This window comes from Piliocolobus tephrosceles, chromosome 6, assembly GCF_002776525.5.
Source record: "Piliocolobus tephrosceles isolate RC106 chromosome 6, ASM277652v3, whole genome shotgun sequence".
In the NCBI taxonomy this organism is placed as follows: Eukaryota; Metazoa; Chordata; class Mammalia; order Primates; family Cercopithecidae; genus Piliocolobus; species Piliocolobus tephrosceles.
In genome coordinates this window covers 94,428,825-94,446,090 of record NC_045439.1, presented here as the reverse complement: position 1 = coordinate 94,446,090, position 17,266 = coordinate 94,428,825, and the positions used below count along the sequence as shown (strand labels likewise).

Below are 17,266 nucleotides of genomic sequence, written 5' to 3'. Positions count from 1 at the left end.
GAGAGAGGGCAGGACCACTGGGCCTAAAGCAGCCAGCACAGGCAAGATTGACTGTGGAATATGCACTGACACAGACCTATGCACTGACACAGACCACAGCAACCACCTACGGTGAGACCGCCCTGGGCCTCTCATCCTCACTCCCACCAGCTTCCATTCCCAAGAGGCAGACACAGGGACTAAGGCACAACAACACCCTAAGGCCATGAAACATTATCTCCCATAGTCAGATCCCCTTACCGCTGGGCTTACTCTGACCTGACCCCTAGTCTGACCTAGCCTGAGGGACTCTTCTGGGGGTGGCTGGAGCCAGCCAGGGGGTCCAGCATGGCACTGGAGGTCAGTCATGCTCACCTCCCTTGATATACACCTCCCTGCCACCTTTTACCACCTAAGTTCCAGTCTACTGGCAGGCAGTGGCTGGCCAAACCCTGTCTGTGCTTTATCCTGTCCCCAAACCTCATCCAGAGCCCACTCCAGTAGGGGCCTGTGGGGAGAAAAAGGTCAAGGAAGGACCTCAACCCTCAAATATTTTACCATCCTCCTCTCCTCACTCATACCCTCAGCCCCCATACTGTGCCCCTGACCACCTTCTCTGCCCAGCCTGGACCCTAAATGTCAGCCTAAGCCTCTGTCTGAGGAGGTGGGTCCTGAAGGTGTCTGGGCTGAGTGCAGCTGCCCATCCCTGGCCTTCCTGGCTGTGTGAGTAGGAGGTTCCTGTGGGTTCCTCTATACCGTAGTGGCTGGCTCTGGCTCTGGCCAGTCTCTGGGCAAGGTCCTTCCAGAGGTGCTTCTGGGGTCGTGTCCTCCTCCTGGGCCTGCAGCCATCGAAGCTCCTCAGGCTCCAAGGCCTGGTACCAGGGCGGTGGCCCACCTTCGGGAGCCAGCACACAGCTAGTAGCCTCTCGATCAGCTCCACAGGCCCCTCTGACCCTGGGCCTCACCACCACCCCCGGGAGCTGCAGGAATCGCTGCATCAGGTCCTTCTCCAGGATAGGACTGAGCTGGCCAGGGCACTGGGGCTCCTGTCATAGTCACCAGATGGCCCGCCCCCAAAACTTTGTAACCAGACACTGGCAGGGAGGGAGGCTCCGGTTTCCTTTTCACTGCTCAGAGACAAGGCCTCTGGAGGGACAGAAGGACAGGGACGGGGGACCAAGCCTACCCCCAGTCTCTGGGCAAGGGACTAGAGGGTCAGTGGAGTTGATAGAGAGGTGAGAGATGCCCTCTTCAGCTCCAATCCCACCACCACAATTAGACTGCAGCCTTCTGAGAAATCTTATATACCCTCTTCTCACTGACCCTAGGCATCTTAATCCTCGCCTGCCTTTCCAGAACCAATATTTGATCTATTCCTTCCCATCAACCTTCTTTTATCCCTACTTCCTCCTAGCACCCTCCCCCACAACCCCTGTGTCCATCCCTCCAACTGGCTCACATCCTTGGCCCTCTTGTCCCACTAGTCTCTAATGCCACTGGCCTGCCAGTGGTGGGTGGCTTTTTTTTTTTTTGAGATCAAGTTTCACTCTTGTTGCCCAGGCTGGAGTACAATGGATGATCTCGGCTCACTGCAACCTCCATCTCCTGGGTTCAAGCGATTCTCCTGCCTCAGCCTCCCAAATAGCTGGGATTACAGGCATATGCCACCACACCTGGCTAACTCTCGTATTTTTAGTAGAGACGGGGTTTCTCCATGTTGGTCAGGCTGGTCTGAAACTCCCAACCTTAGGTGATCTGCCCGCCTCAGCCTCCCAAAGTGCTGGGATTACAGGTGTGAGTCACCGCACCTGGCCTGGTTGGCTTTATTCACTGTATTTGAAACCCCTTTGACCCTCAAGTCCCGACCCAGCCTTGCCCTCATGGCTTCACCACCTGGTTCCCAAAAAAGGGAAAGGCTTTAGATGAAATCCCCTGCATCTCCCTGCCCCAGACTCCCATCCATCTGCATTTATTTACTTATTTATTTATTTAGAGATGGAGTCTCACTCTGTTGCCCAGGCTGGAATGCAGTGGTGCCATCTCGGCTCACTGTAATCTCCGCCTCCCGGGTTCAAGTGATTCTCCTGCTTCAGCCTCCTGAGTAGCTGGGATTATAGGCATTCGTTACCACAACTGGCTAATTTTTGTATTTTTAGTAGCGAGGGGGTTTCGACATGTTGGCCAGGCTAGTCTCGAACTTTTGATCTCAAGTGCTCTGCCCGCCTCGGCTTACCAAAGTGCTGGGATTACAGGCATGAGCCACTATACCCAGTCTCCATTTGCATCATACTCTCCTCTCCTCCTGCCCTCTTCCCTCTAGGCAGAGCTGGTCCTCCCTGCTACCAGGCTAGACCTCCCACCCAGCTCAGTAAGCCTCCCCTCCCATCACTCGGTGTTCTGTACTTCCTTTCTTCCCTTCAGTCTCTTTCTCACCAACTGCTCCTTCCCATCAGCAGTTAAACTTGCTCTAGGCTCTCCCAGTCTAATATTAATAATAAACAAAAATATGGAGTCATACATTTTAGGAAACAAAAAAAAAAAAAACCCCAAAATAACAAAATAGACAAACTTCCTTGAACTGAGGTTGTCCTCCAGCAGCTTTCTCTTTTACAGTCAAATTTCTTGAAAGCAAAATTCCCATTCACTGTTTTATCTATTCACCTCCTATGTGATCCTTTATTCATTTTAATCTGGCTTTAGATGCCGATTTAGAATTTGGAGTTGAAGGGTCATGATCTCTGCAACTTAAAATGGTTCAACCAAAAAAAGTATACGAATAGATGGTTAGATAAAGCAAATATGGCATGATGTCAATGACGGTTGAATCTAGATGTATGATATACATGTGTTCATTGTACTATTAATTTCATTTTTCTATATATTTTAAATCATGTACAACAGAATGTTGAGAAATAAATAATCTAGCTCCTGTTCTCCACATTTTGCCAGAATTTGTCTCCCAGGGCAGAAGGTGGGGAATAGAGTAGAAAGGAATTGAGCTCTTCTTTGTCAACCAATGGTCATACTTTTTTTTCCTTGTTTGATTTGACCTTAATGGGCATTGAAACTACTGATCACTCCCTCCTTGAAATTACATTGTTTTCTTTCAGCCTTTAGTTCACTTCTTGGGTACCTTGAAACACTTTCCACTGTTCTCTGGTCACCTCTAATGTTGGTGTCTTCAGGGTTCTGACTTATGCAGTGTCTGAACTCATTTTATACCTTCTCCCTGAGTTATCTTCACTTCTGTGGCTTTAATTAACATATATATGTTAATAATTCCCTAATCTCTCTCCTGGAACCAAAATCGTAATAATCCAGCTACCTAATAGGGTAATATGTCCCTCAGAGTTTACAATCTCAGTATGTCCAAAGCTGGGCTCAACATTAATTTTCCACAAATTTACTTGTAACAGCTTTATTTCCAATTACACTGAATAACACCATCATCCATCCAGTTGCAGGAACTAGTAACCTGAGTAACATCCTTGTCAGCCCTCTGAGCCCAAGCTAAGCCATCATATCCCCTGTGACCTGCACTATACCTCCAGAGGGCCTAAAGTAACTGAAGAATCACAAAAGAAGTGGAAATAGCTTGTTCCTGCCTTAACTGATGACATTACCTTGTGAAATTCCTTCTCCTGGCTCATTCTGGCTCAAAAGCTCCCCTACTGAGCATCTTGTGTCTCCCATCCCTGCCAGCCAGAGAACAACCCCCTTTGACTATAATTTGACTACCCAAATTCTATAAAACGGCCCCACCCCCATCTCCCTTTGCTGACTCTTTTTTCAGACTCAGCCAGCCTGCAGCCAGGTGATTAAAAAGCTTTATTGCTCACACAAAGGCTGTTTGGTGGTCTCTTCACATGGACGTGCATGAAATTTGGTGCCATGACTTGGATCGGGGGGGGGGGGGGGGGACCTCCCCTGGGAGATGAATCTGCTGTCCTCCTGCTCTTTGCTCCGAAAAGAAAGATCAACCTACAACCTCGGGTCCTCAGACAAACCAGCCCAAGGAATATCTCACCAATTTTAAATCGGGTAAGCGGCCTCTTTTTACTCTCTTCTCCAGCCTCTCTCACTATCCCTCAACTTCTTTCTCCTTTCAATCTTGGTGCCATCTTTTAATCTCTCCCTTCTCTTAATTTCAGTTCCTTTCCTTTTCTGGTAGAGACAGAGGAGATGCGTTTTATCCATGAACCCAAAACTCCGGCACCGGTCACAGACTCAGGAAGACAGTCTTCCCGTGGTGTTTAATCACTGCAGGGACGCCTGCTTGATTATTCACCCACGTTTTGGAGGTGTCTGATCACCACGGGGATGCCTGCCTTGATCTTTCACCCTTTGTGGCAAGCACCACTTTTTGGGGGCAAGCACCCCTCACCCCTTCTCCACTTTCCTGGGGGGCAAGCACCCCCAACCCCTTCTCTCTGTGTCTCTACCCTCTCTTTTCTCTCCACTTTCCTGGGGGGCAAGCACCCCCCACCCCTTCTCTCCATATCTCTACCCTCTATTTTCTCTGGGCTTGCCTCCATCACTATGGGCAACATTCCACCCTCCATTCCTCCTTCTTCTCCCTTAGCCTGTGTTCTCAAGAACTTAAAACCTCTTCAGTTCACACCTGACCTAAAACCTAAATGCCTTATTTTCTTCTGCAATGCCACTTAACCCCAGTAGAAACTCGACAATGATTCCAAATAGCCAGAAAACAGCATTTTTGATTTTTCCAGCCTACAAGATCTAGGTAATTCTTGTAGTAAAATGGGCAAACGGTCTGTGGTGCCTGATGTCCAGGCATTCTTTTACACATCTGTCCCTCCCTAGTCTCTGTTCCCAATGCGACTCGTCCCAAATCCTCCTTCTTTCCCTCCCGCCTTTCCCCGCAGTCCCAACCCCAAGCATTGCTGAGTCTTTTCAATCTTCCTTTTCTACCAACCCATCTGATCTCTCACCTCATCCCCAGAATACTCCTCAGATGGCTCCCCACCAGGCTGAATCAGACTCCAATTCTTCCTCAGCTTCTGCTCCTCCGCCCTATAATCCTTCTATCACCTCCTCTCCCCACACCCAGTCCGGCTTACAGTTTTGTTCCATGACTAGCCCTCCCCCACCTGCCCAACAATTTCCTCTTAAAGAGGTGGCTGGAGCTAAAGGCATAGTCAAGGTTACTGCTCCTTTTTCTTTATCCGACCTCTCCCAAATCAGTTAGCATTTAGGTTCTTTTTCATCAAATATAAAAACCCAGCCCAGTTCATGGCTCATTTGGCAGCAACCCTGAGACGCTTTACAGCCCTAAATCCTAAAATGTCAAAAGGCTGTCTTATTCTCAATATACATTTTATTACCCAATCTGCTCCCAACATTACATAAAACTCCAAAATTTAAATTCCAGCCCTCAAACCCCACAACAGGACTTCATTAACCTCACCTTCAAGGTGTACAATAATAGAATAGAGGCAGCCAAGTAACAATGTATTTCTGAGTTGCAATTCCTGGCCTCCACTGTGAGAGAAACCCCAGCCACATCTCCAGCACACAAGAACTTCAAAATGCCTAAGCTGCAGCAGTCAAGCATTCCTACAGGATCTTCTCCATCAGGATCTTGCTTCAAGTGCCAGAAATCTGGCCACTGGGCCAAGGAATGCCCACAGCCTGGGATTCCTCCTAAGCCTTGTCCCATCTGTGCGGGACCCCACTGGAAATCGGACTGTCCAACTCACCCAGCAGCCACTCCCAGAACCCCTGGAGCTCTGGCCCAAGGCTCTCTGATTCCTTCCCAAATCTTCTTGGCTTAGCGGCTGAAGACTGATGGTGCCCAATCACCTCGGAATCTTCCTGGACCATCACAGACGCTTTGGGTAACTCTTACAGTGGAGGGTAAGTCTGTCCCCTTCTTAATCAATGGAGGCTACCAACTCCACATTACCTTCTTTTCAAAGGCCTATTTCCTTTGCCTCCATAACTATTGTGGGTATTGATGGCCAGGCTTCTAAACCTCTTAAAACTCCCCAACTCTGGTGCCAACTTGGACAATATTCTTTTACGCACTCCTTTTCAGTTATCCCCACCTGCCCAGTTCCCTTATTAGGTCGAGACATTGTAACTAAATTATATGCTTCCCTGACTATTCCTAGGCTACAGCCACACCTCATTGCTGCCCTTTTCCCCAGTTCAAAGCCTCCTTCGCATCCTCCCCTTGTATCTCCCCACCTTAATCCTCAAGCATAGGACACCTCTATTCCCTCCTTGGCAACCGATCATGCACCCCTCACTTCCCATGAAAACCTAATCCACCCTTACCCTGGTCAACACCAATATCCCATCCCACAGCAGGCTTTAAAAGGATTAAAGCCTGTTATCACTCGCCTGTTGCAGCATGGCCTTTTAAAGCCTACAAACTCTCCTTACAATTCCCCCATTTTACCTGTCCAAAAGTCGGACAAGTCTTACAAGTTAGTTCAGGATCTGCATCTTATCAACCAAATTGTTTTGCCTATCCACCCCGTGATGCCAAACCCATATACTCTCTTATCCTCAAAACCTCCCTCTACAACCCATTATTCTGTTCTGGATCTCAAACATGCTTTCTTTGCTATTCATTTGCACCCTTCATCCCAGCCTTTCTTCGCTTTCACTTGGACTGACCCTGACACCCATCATGCTCAGCAAACTACCCGGGCTGTACTGCCGCAAGGCTTCACAGACAGCCCCCATTACTTCAGTCAAGCCCAAAGTTCTTCCTCATCTGCTACCTATCTCAGCATAATTCTCATAAAAACACACGTGCTCTCCCTGTTGATCATGTCCAGCTAATCTCCCAAACCCCAATCCCTTCTACAAAATAACAGCTCCTTTCCTTCCTAGGCATGGATAGATACTTCTGCCTTTGGATACCTAGTTTTACCATCCTGACTAAACCATCATATAAACTCACAAAAGCAAACCTAGCTGATTCCACAGATCCTAAATCCTTTCACCACTCCTTTCCATTCCTTAAAAACAGCCTTAGAAGCTGCTTCCCACACTAGCTCTCCCTAACTCATCCCAACCCTTTTTCATCACACACAGCCAAAGTGCAGGGCTGTGCAGTCAGAATTCTTACACAAAAGCCAGGACCACACCCTGTAGCCTTTCTGTCCAAACAACTTGATCTTACTGTTCTAGCCTAGTCCTCATGTCTGCGTGTGGCGGCTGCCACTGCTTTAATACTTTTAGAGGCCCTCAAAATCACAAACCATGCTCAACTCACTCTCGACAGTTCTCATAACTTCCAAAGTCTATTTTCTTCCTCACACCTGATGCATATACTTTCTGCCCCCCTCCACTACCTCTCAGAAAGCCAAACTCATTGCCTTAACTTGGGCCCTCACTCTTGCAAAGGGACTATGCATCAATATTTATACTGACTCTAAATATGCCTTCCATATCCTGCACCACCATGCTGTTATATGGGTGAAAAGAGGTTTCCTCACTATGCAAGGGTCCCCCATCATTAATTCCCCTTTAACAAAAACTCTCCTCAAGGCAGCTTTACTTCCAAAGGAAGCTGGAGTCATTCACTGCAAGGGCCATCAAAAGATCCCATCACTCAGGGCAATGTTTATGCTGATAACGTAGCTAAAAAAGCAGGTAGCGTTCCAACTTCTGTCCCTCATGGCCAGTTTTTCTCCTCTTCAGTCACTCCCACCTACTGCCCCACTGAAACTTCCACTTATGAGTCTCTTCCCACACAAGGCAAATGGTTCTTAGCCCAAGGAAAATATCTCCTTCTAGGCTCACAGGCCCATTCTATTCTGTCGTCATTTCATAACCTCTTCCATGTAGGTTGCAAGCCACTAGCCTGCCTCTTAGAACCTCACATTTCCTTTCATTGTGGAAATCTATCCTGAAAGAAATCACTTCTCAGTGTTCCATCTGCTATTGTACTACTCCTCAGGGATTGTTCAAGCCCCCTCCCTTCCCTACACCTCAAGTTCAAAGATTTACCCCTGCCCAGGACTGGCAAATTGACTTTACTCACATGCCCCAAGTCAGGAAACTAAAATACCTCTTGGTCTGGGTAGACACTTTCACTGGATGGGTAGAGGCCTTTCCCACAGGGTCTGAGAAGGCCACTGCAGTCATTTCTTCCTTTCCGTCAGACATAATTCCTCAGTTTGGCCTTCCCACCTCTATACAGTCCAATAACACACCGGCCTTTACTAGTCAAATCACCCAAGCAGTTTCTCAGGCTCTTGGTATTCAGTGAAACCTTCATACCTCTTACTGTCCTCAATCTTCAGAAAAGGTAGAACAGACTAATGGTCTTTTAAAAACATATGTCACCAAGCTCAGCCCCCAACATAAAAACGACTGGACAATACTTTTACCACTTGCCCTTCTCAGAATTCGGGCCTGTCTCGGAAAGCTTCAGGGTACAGCCCATTTGAGCTCCTGTACGGACGCTCCCTTTTATTAGGCCCCAGTCTCATTCCAGACACCAGACCAACTTGGCTGTGCCCCAGAAAACTTGTCATCCCTACTATCTTCTGACTAGTCATACTCCTATTCACCATTCTCAACTACTCATAAATGCCCTGCTCTTGTTTACACTGCCGGTTTACATTGCTTCTCCAAGCCATCACAGCTGATATCTCCTGGTGCTATCCTCAAACCGCCACTCTTAACTCCCTCTTAAAGTAAATAAATAATCTTTGCTGGCAGGACTATGCTGAATCTCCTTGGGCACTCTAATTGGATGTCCTGGGTCCTCCCAATTCTTAGTCCTTTAATACCTGTTTTTCTCCTTCTCTAAATTCCATTTAGTTTTTCAATTCATACAAAACTGTATCCAGGCCATCACGAATAATTCTATAAGACAAATGTTTCTTCTAACAACCTCACAATATCACCCCTTACCACAAAATCTTCCTTCAGCTTAATCTCTCCCACTGTAGGTTCCCACGCTGCCCCTAATCCCGCTCGAAGCAGTCCTTTGAGGCTATGGAGAAGCAGTATCTCTCCATACCACCCCCCTCAAAATTTTTGCTGCCAACACATCAACACTATTTTATGTTATTTTTCTTATTAATAAAAAGACAGGAATGTCAGGCCTCTGAGCCCAAGCTAAGCCATCATATCCCCTGTGACCTGCACATATACATCCAGATGGCCTGAAGGAACTGAAGAATCACGAAAGAAGTGAAAATGGCTTGTTCCTGCCTTAACTGATGACACTACCTTGTGAAATTTCTTCTCCTGGCTCATCCTGGCTCAAAAGCTCCCCCACTGAGCACCTTGTGTCTCCCGCCCCTGCCAGCCAGAGAACAACCCCCTTTGACTATAATTTGACTACCCAAATTCTACAAAACGGCCCTACCCCTATCTCCCTTTGCTGACTCTTTTTTCGGACTCAGCCAGCCTGCAGCCAGGTGATTAAAAAGTTTTATTGCTCACACAAAACCTGTTTGGTGGTCTCTTCACACAGATGTGCATGAAAAGCCTCATCTTCTCCCCCCGTCCCTCAAACCCCCACCCAATAGCCAATTAATCATCAGGTCTGAGGCTTCCGCCTCTTCCACAGCCTCAAATCTTCTGCCTCTCCCCTGGTCTAGGTCACCATCATGCCCACCCTGTGAACTTCAAGACCCACCTCGCTTGTCTCTTGCTCAATCTGGCCCACCTCCAATCTCTTCTCCACAATGCAGCAGCCTGAGGTCCTTCTAAAATATAAATCTGATTACGTCGCCTGCTTAAAACCCTTCAGGAGTCCTCCCCACCCTCTTTTCTGGTCAGTCCAATGGCTCACACAGATGGCTCTCAACCTTCCTGAAAGCCCTTTCCTCTGCCTGGAACATACCTCAGGCTCCTGTCTCCCTTCTCTCTGGCACCAGAGACCAGGTCCTCTCCCTGCTTCCACTAGCCCCCATTACACTCAACTGTCCCCGACTGCTTTTTTACCTGTGCTCCCCCCTAGAGCAACCTAAGGACAAGAAGGGTCTCATGTTCACAGTTGTAGTCCGTGACTAGTTCAGTACTCGACACAGCTGGCTTTTCATAAATGCTTGTTGCAGAATTTACGAATAAACAAGTGAAGAAACAAACGAAAGAATCAAAGGTGGGGGAGGGTGTGAAGGTGGAGTTGAACTATAGGGGCAATGCGGGGAGCAGGAATTTGATGGTCGGATGGAGATGGGGACCAGCGGGAGGGGAAATGAATTTGCAACAGGGGCCAGGCTGTGAGGCTGTGCAAGCACATCCAGGGCCTGGCTTCCTGGAGAGGCCCCAGGCTCAAACTCAAGTTCGCTGACTCAGACTCCTCCCCCACATTTTTGGGAAGCCAACCCGCCTAGCACGAAAAAGGATGGGAACCCGTAACGCAACGCTGCAAACCAGAGAAACACCTGGAACCGGAGGGTTTCTCCTCCCGAAACCGAGCTGGCCCATCCCCCGCCAGCCCCTATCCGCCCCCCGCCGCGTCCTAGGGGCTGGGGTGCCAGCGCTACCGGCGCTGGGCCGGGGCTCCAGGCCGCAAGAGGGGGCCGGGCGGACTTCCGGTCGGCGCGGCCGGGGCGGGGCGGCGCTGGGTCCGGGCGCTGTCCATGGTGCCCCCGCGCCTCGCCCCGGCCCCAGCCCTCCCGCGAGCTTCCTCGCGGGCTCCCTCACCGCTTGTAATCGGAGGAGAAGATGCCGCCGCTCGCGGGGTCGTGGCCGTACTCGGGCTCCCCGGGGCCAGCGGAGCCGCCCTTGTCTTCGCTGTAGGCGGGGGCGGCAGACATGGGGCGGCCAGGGAGAAGACTTCGCCGAGGAGGAGGTTGCGGGGCCGGAGGCCGGCTGGAGCCGAGGAAAGGAACGCGGGCCGGTCCGGGTCGGGCTGGCGAGACCGGCGGCGCGGCAGGGGTTCAGCAGAGACCACAGGGTGCGGCGGGGGAGGCTGCGCGCGGATTTCTCAATCAGGGCCGCGCGCTGAGGTCTTAAAGGCACCGGCGCCAGCCGAGCGGAGGGCGAGTCCGCGAGGAGGCTACAGGGGCGGTGCAGCAGGGCCTGGCCCCGCCCATCCCTCGGAAATGCCCTCCCTTCAGGGCGTCTTCTGCCCTTTAAAGCGACTTGGCTCATCTCCAGGTCTGAAAGTGGGCAAGGCATCTGGACGAACGCTGGGACCGTCTTCCAGGGGATGCGGAACACCTGCCCCCACATCCGACCACCTGGCCTCGGCGGAACGGGCTTCTGGGGCTCCGTTCTCCCCAGACGCGCGAGCGGATGCTCCCGTGGGGGGAAAGCGGAGATCTCGAGAGAAGGCTGTGCCCACAGGCTGGGATTTCTAGAGCGGGAAGGGGTCACCACACCCGAGGACCGGCTTCAGATACCTAAGGACACTCTCTTTCCTGCCTCACCTTTCCTACAAAATCTAGCTTGGCCGCAGGAAGCTGAAGAGCTTCCTGGAGGTGGCGGAATTTAAGGAATTAAGGTCAGGGAGCTCCGAGGAGCCCTTGGGGGCTTAGAGAGATGGGGAACAGGATACGGACGGTGAACATCTAATTAAGCTTCGGAAAGTAGTTTAATGAATCTTTCTGAAGCCTCCACGTCCACCCAGGAGGGCCCAAGGTCATGCTTAATCCGGGGACACGTCCACATCCGCTGACACCTGAAAAGGAAGAGAGAGGGTCTGGTGTGACCACCAGGACTCCTGAGTCATGTGAGACCTCCAGTGAGTACCTCCCTAGACCGAGGTGCCCTAGGCCCAAGGAAGGAGGGGTTGGATCAGATGGAAAGTAGTGAACTGGGCTGGGGGAAGAGGTAGGATCCAGTTGGGCCCGAGTTTGGGGCATCAGTTTAAGTGGCTGGAGCCTCTTAGCTGGGCATGGGGACTGGAGGAGTTCCTAAGGCCTGAGTCTTGGTCTGTTGACTAGCATCCCGAAGTATCCATGGCCAGAATTGGCGGGCCTGCCTGGGAAGGAGTGGGGCCCAAACAGGTGGAGCTTGACTCTGTAGAAAAGTTCTATTGGAGGTCTTTATATTGGGGTAAGGTTCTGTTGGAGTAATGGGAAGGTTCTATTGGCATAACCTAGACAAGTGGGTGGGTCTGCTTGGTTCTGGTGGCTTTGTGTCTGCAGAGAAAAGTAGATCTTGAGTTTGGAGAAAACTGATGTGGGTAGGGAGTGGGGACGGAAGGGCCTGAATTTTGCAGTTGCGCGTTTGTAAGGCTCTTCGACTAGTCTACTCAGGAGGTGGGATGAGTCCTGTGTAGGTAGCTGGGCCACGCTCACCGAGCTGCTGGAACTCCCGTCTATTTGCCAGGGGTCCAGGCTGGGACCTGGGGCGAGCAGACGCAGTGCAAAGTGCACACAGTTGCTGCGTGTGGGGTGATAGAGTGGTGGGTTCGCGTCCATGGCTTCGCGCACTCTGCGCTCCAGCACCGCTCGCTCAACGCCCCTGCGTCTACGCAGCAGCATGCACAGCAGCAGGCGCTGCCCCTGTTTGGATACGATGCCTTCCCAGAAGCCCAGAAACGGCCCACAGGCTCCTGAGTTCTTGCCTGCGGGGATCGCCAGAGGGGTGCGGATCAAAGCCAGGCTTAGGTCCTATGCCCTGTGATCCCGCACCCCCATTTCCCGAGACCCCAGGGACCCTGAGTGCCCAAACCCTATTTTCAGAGACACGTACCCCTCGCCTGGGACTTCAGTCTTTATCCCCGAGTAGCCAGCTCACTAGTGGGGCGTGGCTTGGCTGGGCAGCATCTCTGCACACTTGGGACTGTGTTTCTGCTGAAGGCACTCAACCTCAAAGTGGATGATCTCTCCATGGCCACAGTACATGCCCACCTGGGCCCCGCGCCAGCGTCCAGTGGGGGACATCAGCCTGAACAGGAAGAGGTCTCCTGGCTCAGGCTCCCTGCCCTCCAACTTCACAGCCTCGAAGTGTTAACTCAGGAAAGCCTCAGAGAGGAAGAACTTAATGGTGCTGACTTCCCCAGTCAGGGCCTGCATGTATCCTATCGTTTACACGGGCCCGGGATAGGGAGGAGGTGGGTCCTTCCACTGACCATAGGTGGGATGGTCTGCCCAGGGCTCAGGGAGACCTGTCTTGGGCTTGGGCCCAAGGCAGAATGTCTTCACTGCCACACACTTGTCTCCTTGTGCTTAAGGGACTCCAGAGGTCCAGATATCACAGATACATCCTGCCTCTAGCCCCTACTGAGAACCCTTCAGTTCCAGCAAATGGTACCTCCTCCCCATCCAACTGTCTTCTCATCTCAAAGTCCAGCCATTCCATTCTCTCCTCCTCTCCACTGCTCTAGGATCCCCTTCCCCAACCAGCTCCCATCTTGCCACTGCTCCTGAAGGCAACACCAAGGACTGGGTGGGTGTCAACTGGTACCTGGGTTGAGCAGAAGACCTGAAAAAATCGGGAAACCTGGATGAGATGTGGACCTAGGACAAGCATCTCCTCCCAAGTCTGTGTGGAGAAGGACCTCTCCAACAACCTCTGTTGAGCAGCTGCTCATTTGATCCATAATACAATCACAAGATAGGAACAACGTCCCCATTTTCAGGATAAGGAAACAGGTTTACAGAGGCTATACATCACAAGTGCACACAGCTAATGTATTCCTGCGTGACTCTGCCCTGTGCCCTTTGTACTAAAATCAGTCACCTCTCTTAGTTCTTCTTCCTCCATAAGGAAGTGAGAAACCTGCTTAGTTCAGGCTTCTCCCATCTCTACTGGAAACAGAAGGCTTTTGGGACTTGGGAGGTTGGCCGCATTGCCTGCACTGTGCCTGAGGTTTCATCTCAGAGCCTGGGAAAGTGGGTGAAGTTAAGACCTGTGGGCATGGAACTCTGCAGGGGTGGGTTAGAGGAGCTGGGAGCAGGAAGTGACACACTACCGCCAGGTATCTGGACATCTTTTTTGGAAGGGAGCAGAATTGGCTCCAGCAGATTTGACTGGGGTGGGAAAGACCCATATGCAACTGAAGAGCCAGGCTGCCCAGGCCCACCATGCAGAATGCCAGCTACTGTGTGGCTCACTGTGTCTCTCCCATCCCTGATCCTTCCTTTTTCTCCTGGCCCATTCCATAGTATCTTCTGCTTTTTTTTTTTTTTTTTTTCTTTTTGGATGGAGTATTGCTCTGTCTTCAGGCTGGAGTGCAGTGGCATGATCTCGGCTCACTGCAACCTCCGCCTCCCGGGTTCAAGTGATTCTCCTGCCTCAGCCTCCTGAGTAGCAGGAGGACTGCAGGCATCCACGACCATGCCCAGCTATCTTTAGCAGAGATGGGGTTTCACCATCTTGGCCAGGCTGGTCTCGAACTCCTGACCTTGTGATCTGCCTGCCTTGGCCTCCCAAAGTGCTGGGATTACAGGCATGAGCCCCCTCACCCAGACAAATCTTCTGCTTATTACTGGTTGAGTCTCATTTTCTCAGACTGGGAGCTGTGGAAGACTCAGGTGACCAACTCATCCCAGTCTGCCTGCAACTTCCCATGTGTTAAAATTGAAACCTTGCATCCCAGGAACCCAGGAAAACCTGAATATTGGGTTCCCCTAGGATCCGGTCTCCCCCTTTCCATCTCCCATAATTTCAGAAGGCCACAGGGAGAATCCAGTCATGTAAACGGCTCTTTGGCTTTTGGTCATGCTCTCCTACCATCTACCAGGTAGTGAGGGAACCTTGAACCCTACTCCCCTCTACCTTCACTCCTGCTGAGCCAAGCAGATGTTTACAGCTATGGAGGAGGGCACACTGTTCTGGCCCCTGTTGAGGCAGTGGGCACCCCACCTGTGGAGAAGACAAGAAGAGCTGAAGGCTTCTCCAGTTACCTGAGATGTGAAGCTTATCTAGGGAGAAAAAAAAAACCCAGCTGTCACCACGGGGCCACTGAGGAGGTGAGGACAGAGGCTGTCCAGCCTCTCTCCTCTCCCCTTCTGGTTGTACACTCCACCTGTGGAGCTGTTTGTCCGTCAGTGCATGGTTGTGCTTTTGATGTGCATGTGAGTCTGCACTAAAATGCTGGACATGGGACTGGGATACCCATCCCTGGCTGTGCCACCTGTCTATATGGAACATCAAACCAGCCCCTTCCTCTCTCTGGGCCTCAACTTCCTGTGCACTAGGGACAATAAGCTCGAAGGGCTGGACATCACAGGGCCATTCTGAGGCAGTAAGAGCTCTCTGTGAGCTGGGCAAGGCTAGCCAGCACGGTTTGTTTATCTAAAGTCTGCCCTAAGCATGCAGATGTGGGTGTGGAGAGGAAGGGTGGGGACAATACATCTTTCCTAGCTCAGAGGAGAAGAACAATGGGCCCTCAGAGGCTGGTGGCCTCCCTGCGACTCCTGCCCCAGAGCTCTCAGGGAATCACCCAGATGGAAAGGCCCTGGGGAGCAGGGCCCCACCCTGACTCTCCCTCTGAAAGTTTCCCAGTGCTGGTGGGGGTGGGGAGGCACTTCGGCCACTATCAGCTGGACACTAGACTTTGAGTCAAGATCTGATGAGGACATGCTCCTTCAGATAGGGGATATAGGTCCCCACATGGTGCTCCATCCATAATGATTTGTTGCCAAAAGCTGTGCTAAAGCATCATTTAGCCCTAACAATAATGACTTCAAGTAGATGATGTTATACTTCCCATTTTACAGATGGGGAAACTGAGGCTTGGAGAGGTTACAAGTTAGTAAGTGGCACAACCAGTATTCAGGCTAAGTGGTCTGGCTCCAGTGCCCGTGTCCTTCATCACTGTACAGTATCATCTTTCTCATGCTGCTGGCGTGTGAGGTCCCCCTTCCCCAGACCCAACTGCCAGGAAGTGCTGACCCCTGTATCCTCCCTGACCTGGAGAAACAGCTACCCTTCTCCTTAGTTTTCGCTGAGTCAAGCCACCATTTTCTTTGTAAGAAAGAAAAGGAGGCAAGGCCCTGGAGCTGTAAGAACCCAGGGAACAGAGACTCCCACTCCTGGAGCACCTGGCCTGATCATGCCACCCACCTCATGGGGACTTCTTGCTGGGGGCCTGAGCTCTTCCTCCCCTCACCCTGACTGAGGCTTTCAACAGAGCAAAGTAATGAGGGTGGTCCTGCAGCTGGGTGTGGGGGTGACGGGCAGTCTTTCTGAAGCCCAGGGCTCTGCCTTTCCCCAGAACTGGGCCCCTGCAGGACCCCAACCAGTGGGGTCAACCCAATCTAGTGACAACCCTACATTGTCAGCTTCTCTCTTCACCCTTCAGTTTAAACTTGGACAAAGTGTGCCTCTGTGGAAGGCAGGGCTTTGGGATCGCTGGTCCTAGCCGGCCACCTTCAGCAGGAACAAGCATCGGAGTAGGCAGTTCCCTAGCACACCTTGCTTCAGCCCGTCTTCCTTCCCATACAGAGCCTTTGGTTATCCCTTTCCTCTTGGCACAGAGCAATCCCACTTGAATCTGAGCCCCCGCCCAATTAGCTCACCTTGCAGTGGCCACGCTCACACCTTGCTAGATGTTCTTCTTCTGTGACTAGACTGTGATAGAGAAGGAAGGACAAGCTGTCCATCCTTCAGGCAGATAAAGGGACCAAGAGGGAAGCCCTGGGGCCCTGTTTGTCATCACTGCCCAGGCCAGTCTGCCAGCAGCACTCCTTCCTCCTAGCATCTCTGAGGCTGGGGTCCGGGTGGGTAATTGGTGCCCCCACCACCCCGCCTTAAGTCCTCCTGGTATTCAGTCCTACCCAGACCTGTTTGTGCCTCCTCTCTGAACTGGCTCTTCTTCCGCTGACCTCCAGTGTGCTCAGATGCCTGCCACATCCCCAGATTGTGGTCAGAGAACAAACAGTGAATGATTTCAATCCCTTTAATTTTATTGAGGCTTACTTCATGGAGTAACATATGGTCTACTCTCGTGAACATACCATTTGTACTTGAAAATGTTGATTTTGCAAATTGGGGTATAGTTTTCTATAAATATCAATTAGGTCACGGTGGTTGATAATGTTCAGATCAACTATGACTTCACTGATTTTTTTGTATGGTTTCTCTGTCAGTTGTTAAGAGAGGGATGTTGGCGGGGTGCCGATATCTTTGGAAGGCCAAGCTGGGTGGATCATGAGGTCAGGAGATCCAGACCATCCAGGCTAACATGGCGAAATCCTGTCTCTACTAAAAATACAAAAAATTAGCCGGGCATGGTTGCACGCACCTGTAGTCCCAGCTACTCAGGAGGCTGAGGCAGGAGAATCGCTTGAACCCAGGAGGCGGAGCTTGTAGTGAGCTGAGATGGTGCCACTGCACTCCAGCCTGGGTGACAGAGTGAGACTCTGTCTCAGTAAATAAAAAAAAAAGAAGA

The 17,266-nt window shown here is 51.1% G+C and overlaps 1 protein-coding gene and 1 long non-coding RNA gene across 5 annotated transcripts in view; both read right to left on the bottom strand.

The window, feature by feature from the left end:
- Positions 1-10,941, bottom strand: part of AP3B2 (adaptor related protein complex 3 subunit beta 2) — a 50,258-nt gene extending 39,317 nt beyond the window's left edge. For 2 of the 4 annotated variants that reach the window (XM_023187183.2, XM_023187184.2), the window contains exon 1: positions 10,624-10,941. In XM_023187183.2, coding sequence (XP_023042951.1) covers positions 10,624-10,736 — 113 coding nt within the window. In that variant the 5' untranslated portion in view covers positions 10,737-10,941. The remainder of the gene's footprint in view (positions 1-10,623) is intronic. The other 2 variants (XM_023187180.3, XM_023187181.3) reach the window with 1 other exon arrangement.
- A 555-nt stretch (positions 10,942-11,496) lies between these two features.
- On the bottom strand, positions 11,497-15,065 carry LOC111522862. The gene is made up of 2 exons (XR_002725362.2): positions 12,622-15,065; positions 11,497-11,602 (listed from the first exon to the last, which is right to left on the bottom strand). It is a non-coding gene; the product is annotated as an uncharacterized LOC111522862 (long non-coding RNA).
- Positions 15,066-17,266: the final 2,201 nt, after the last annotated feature.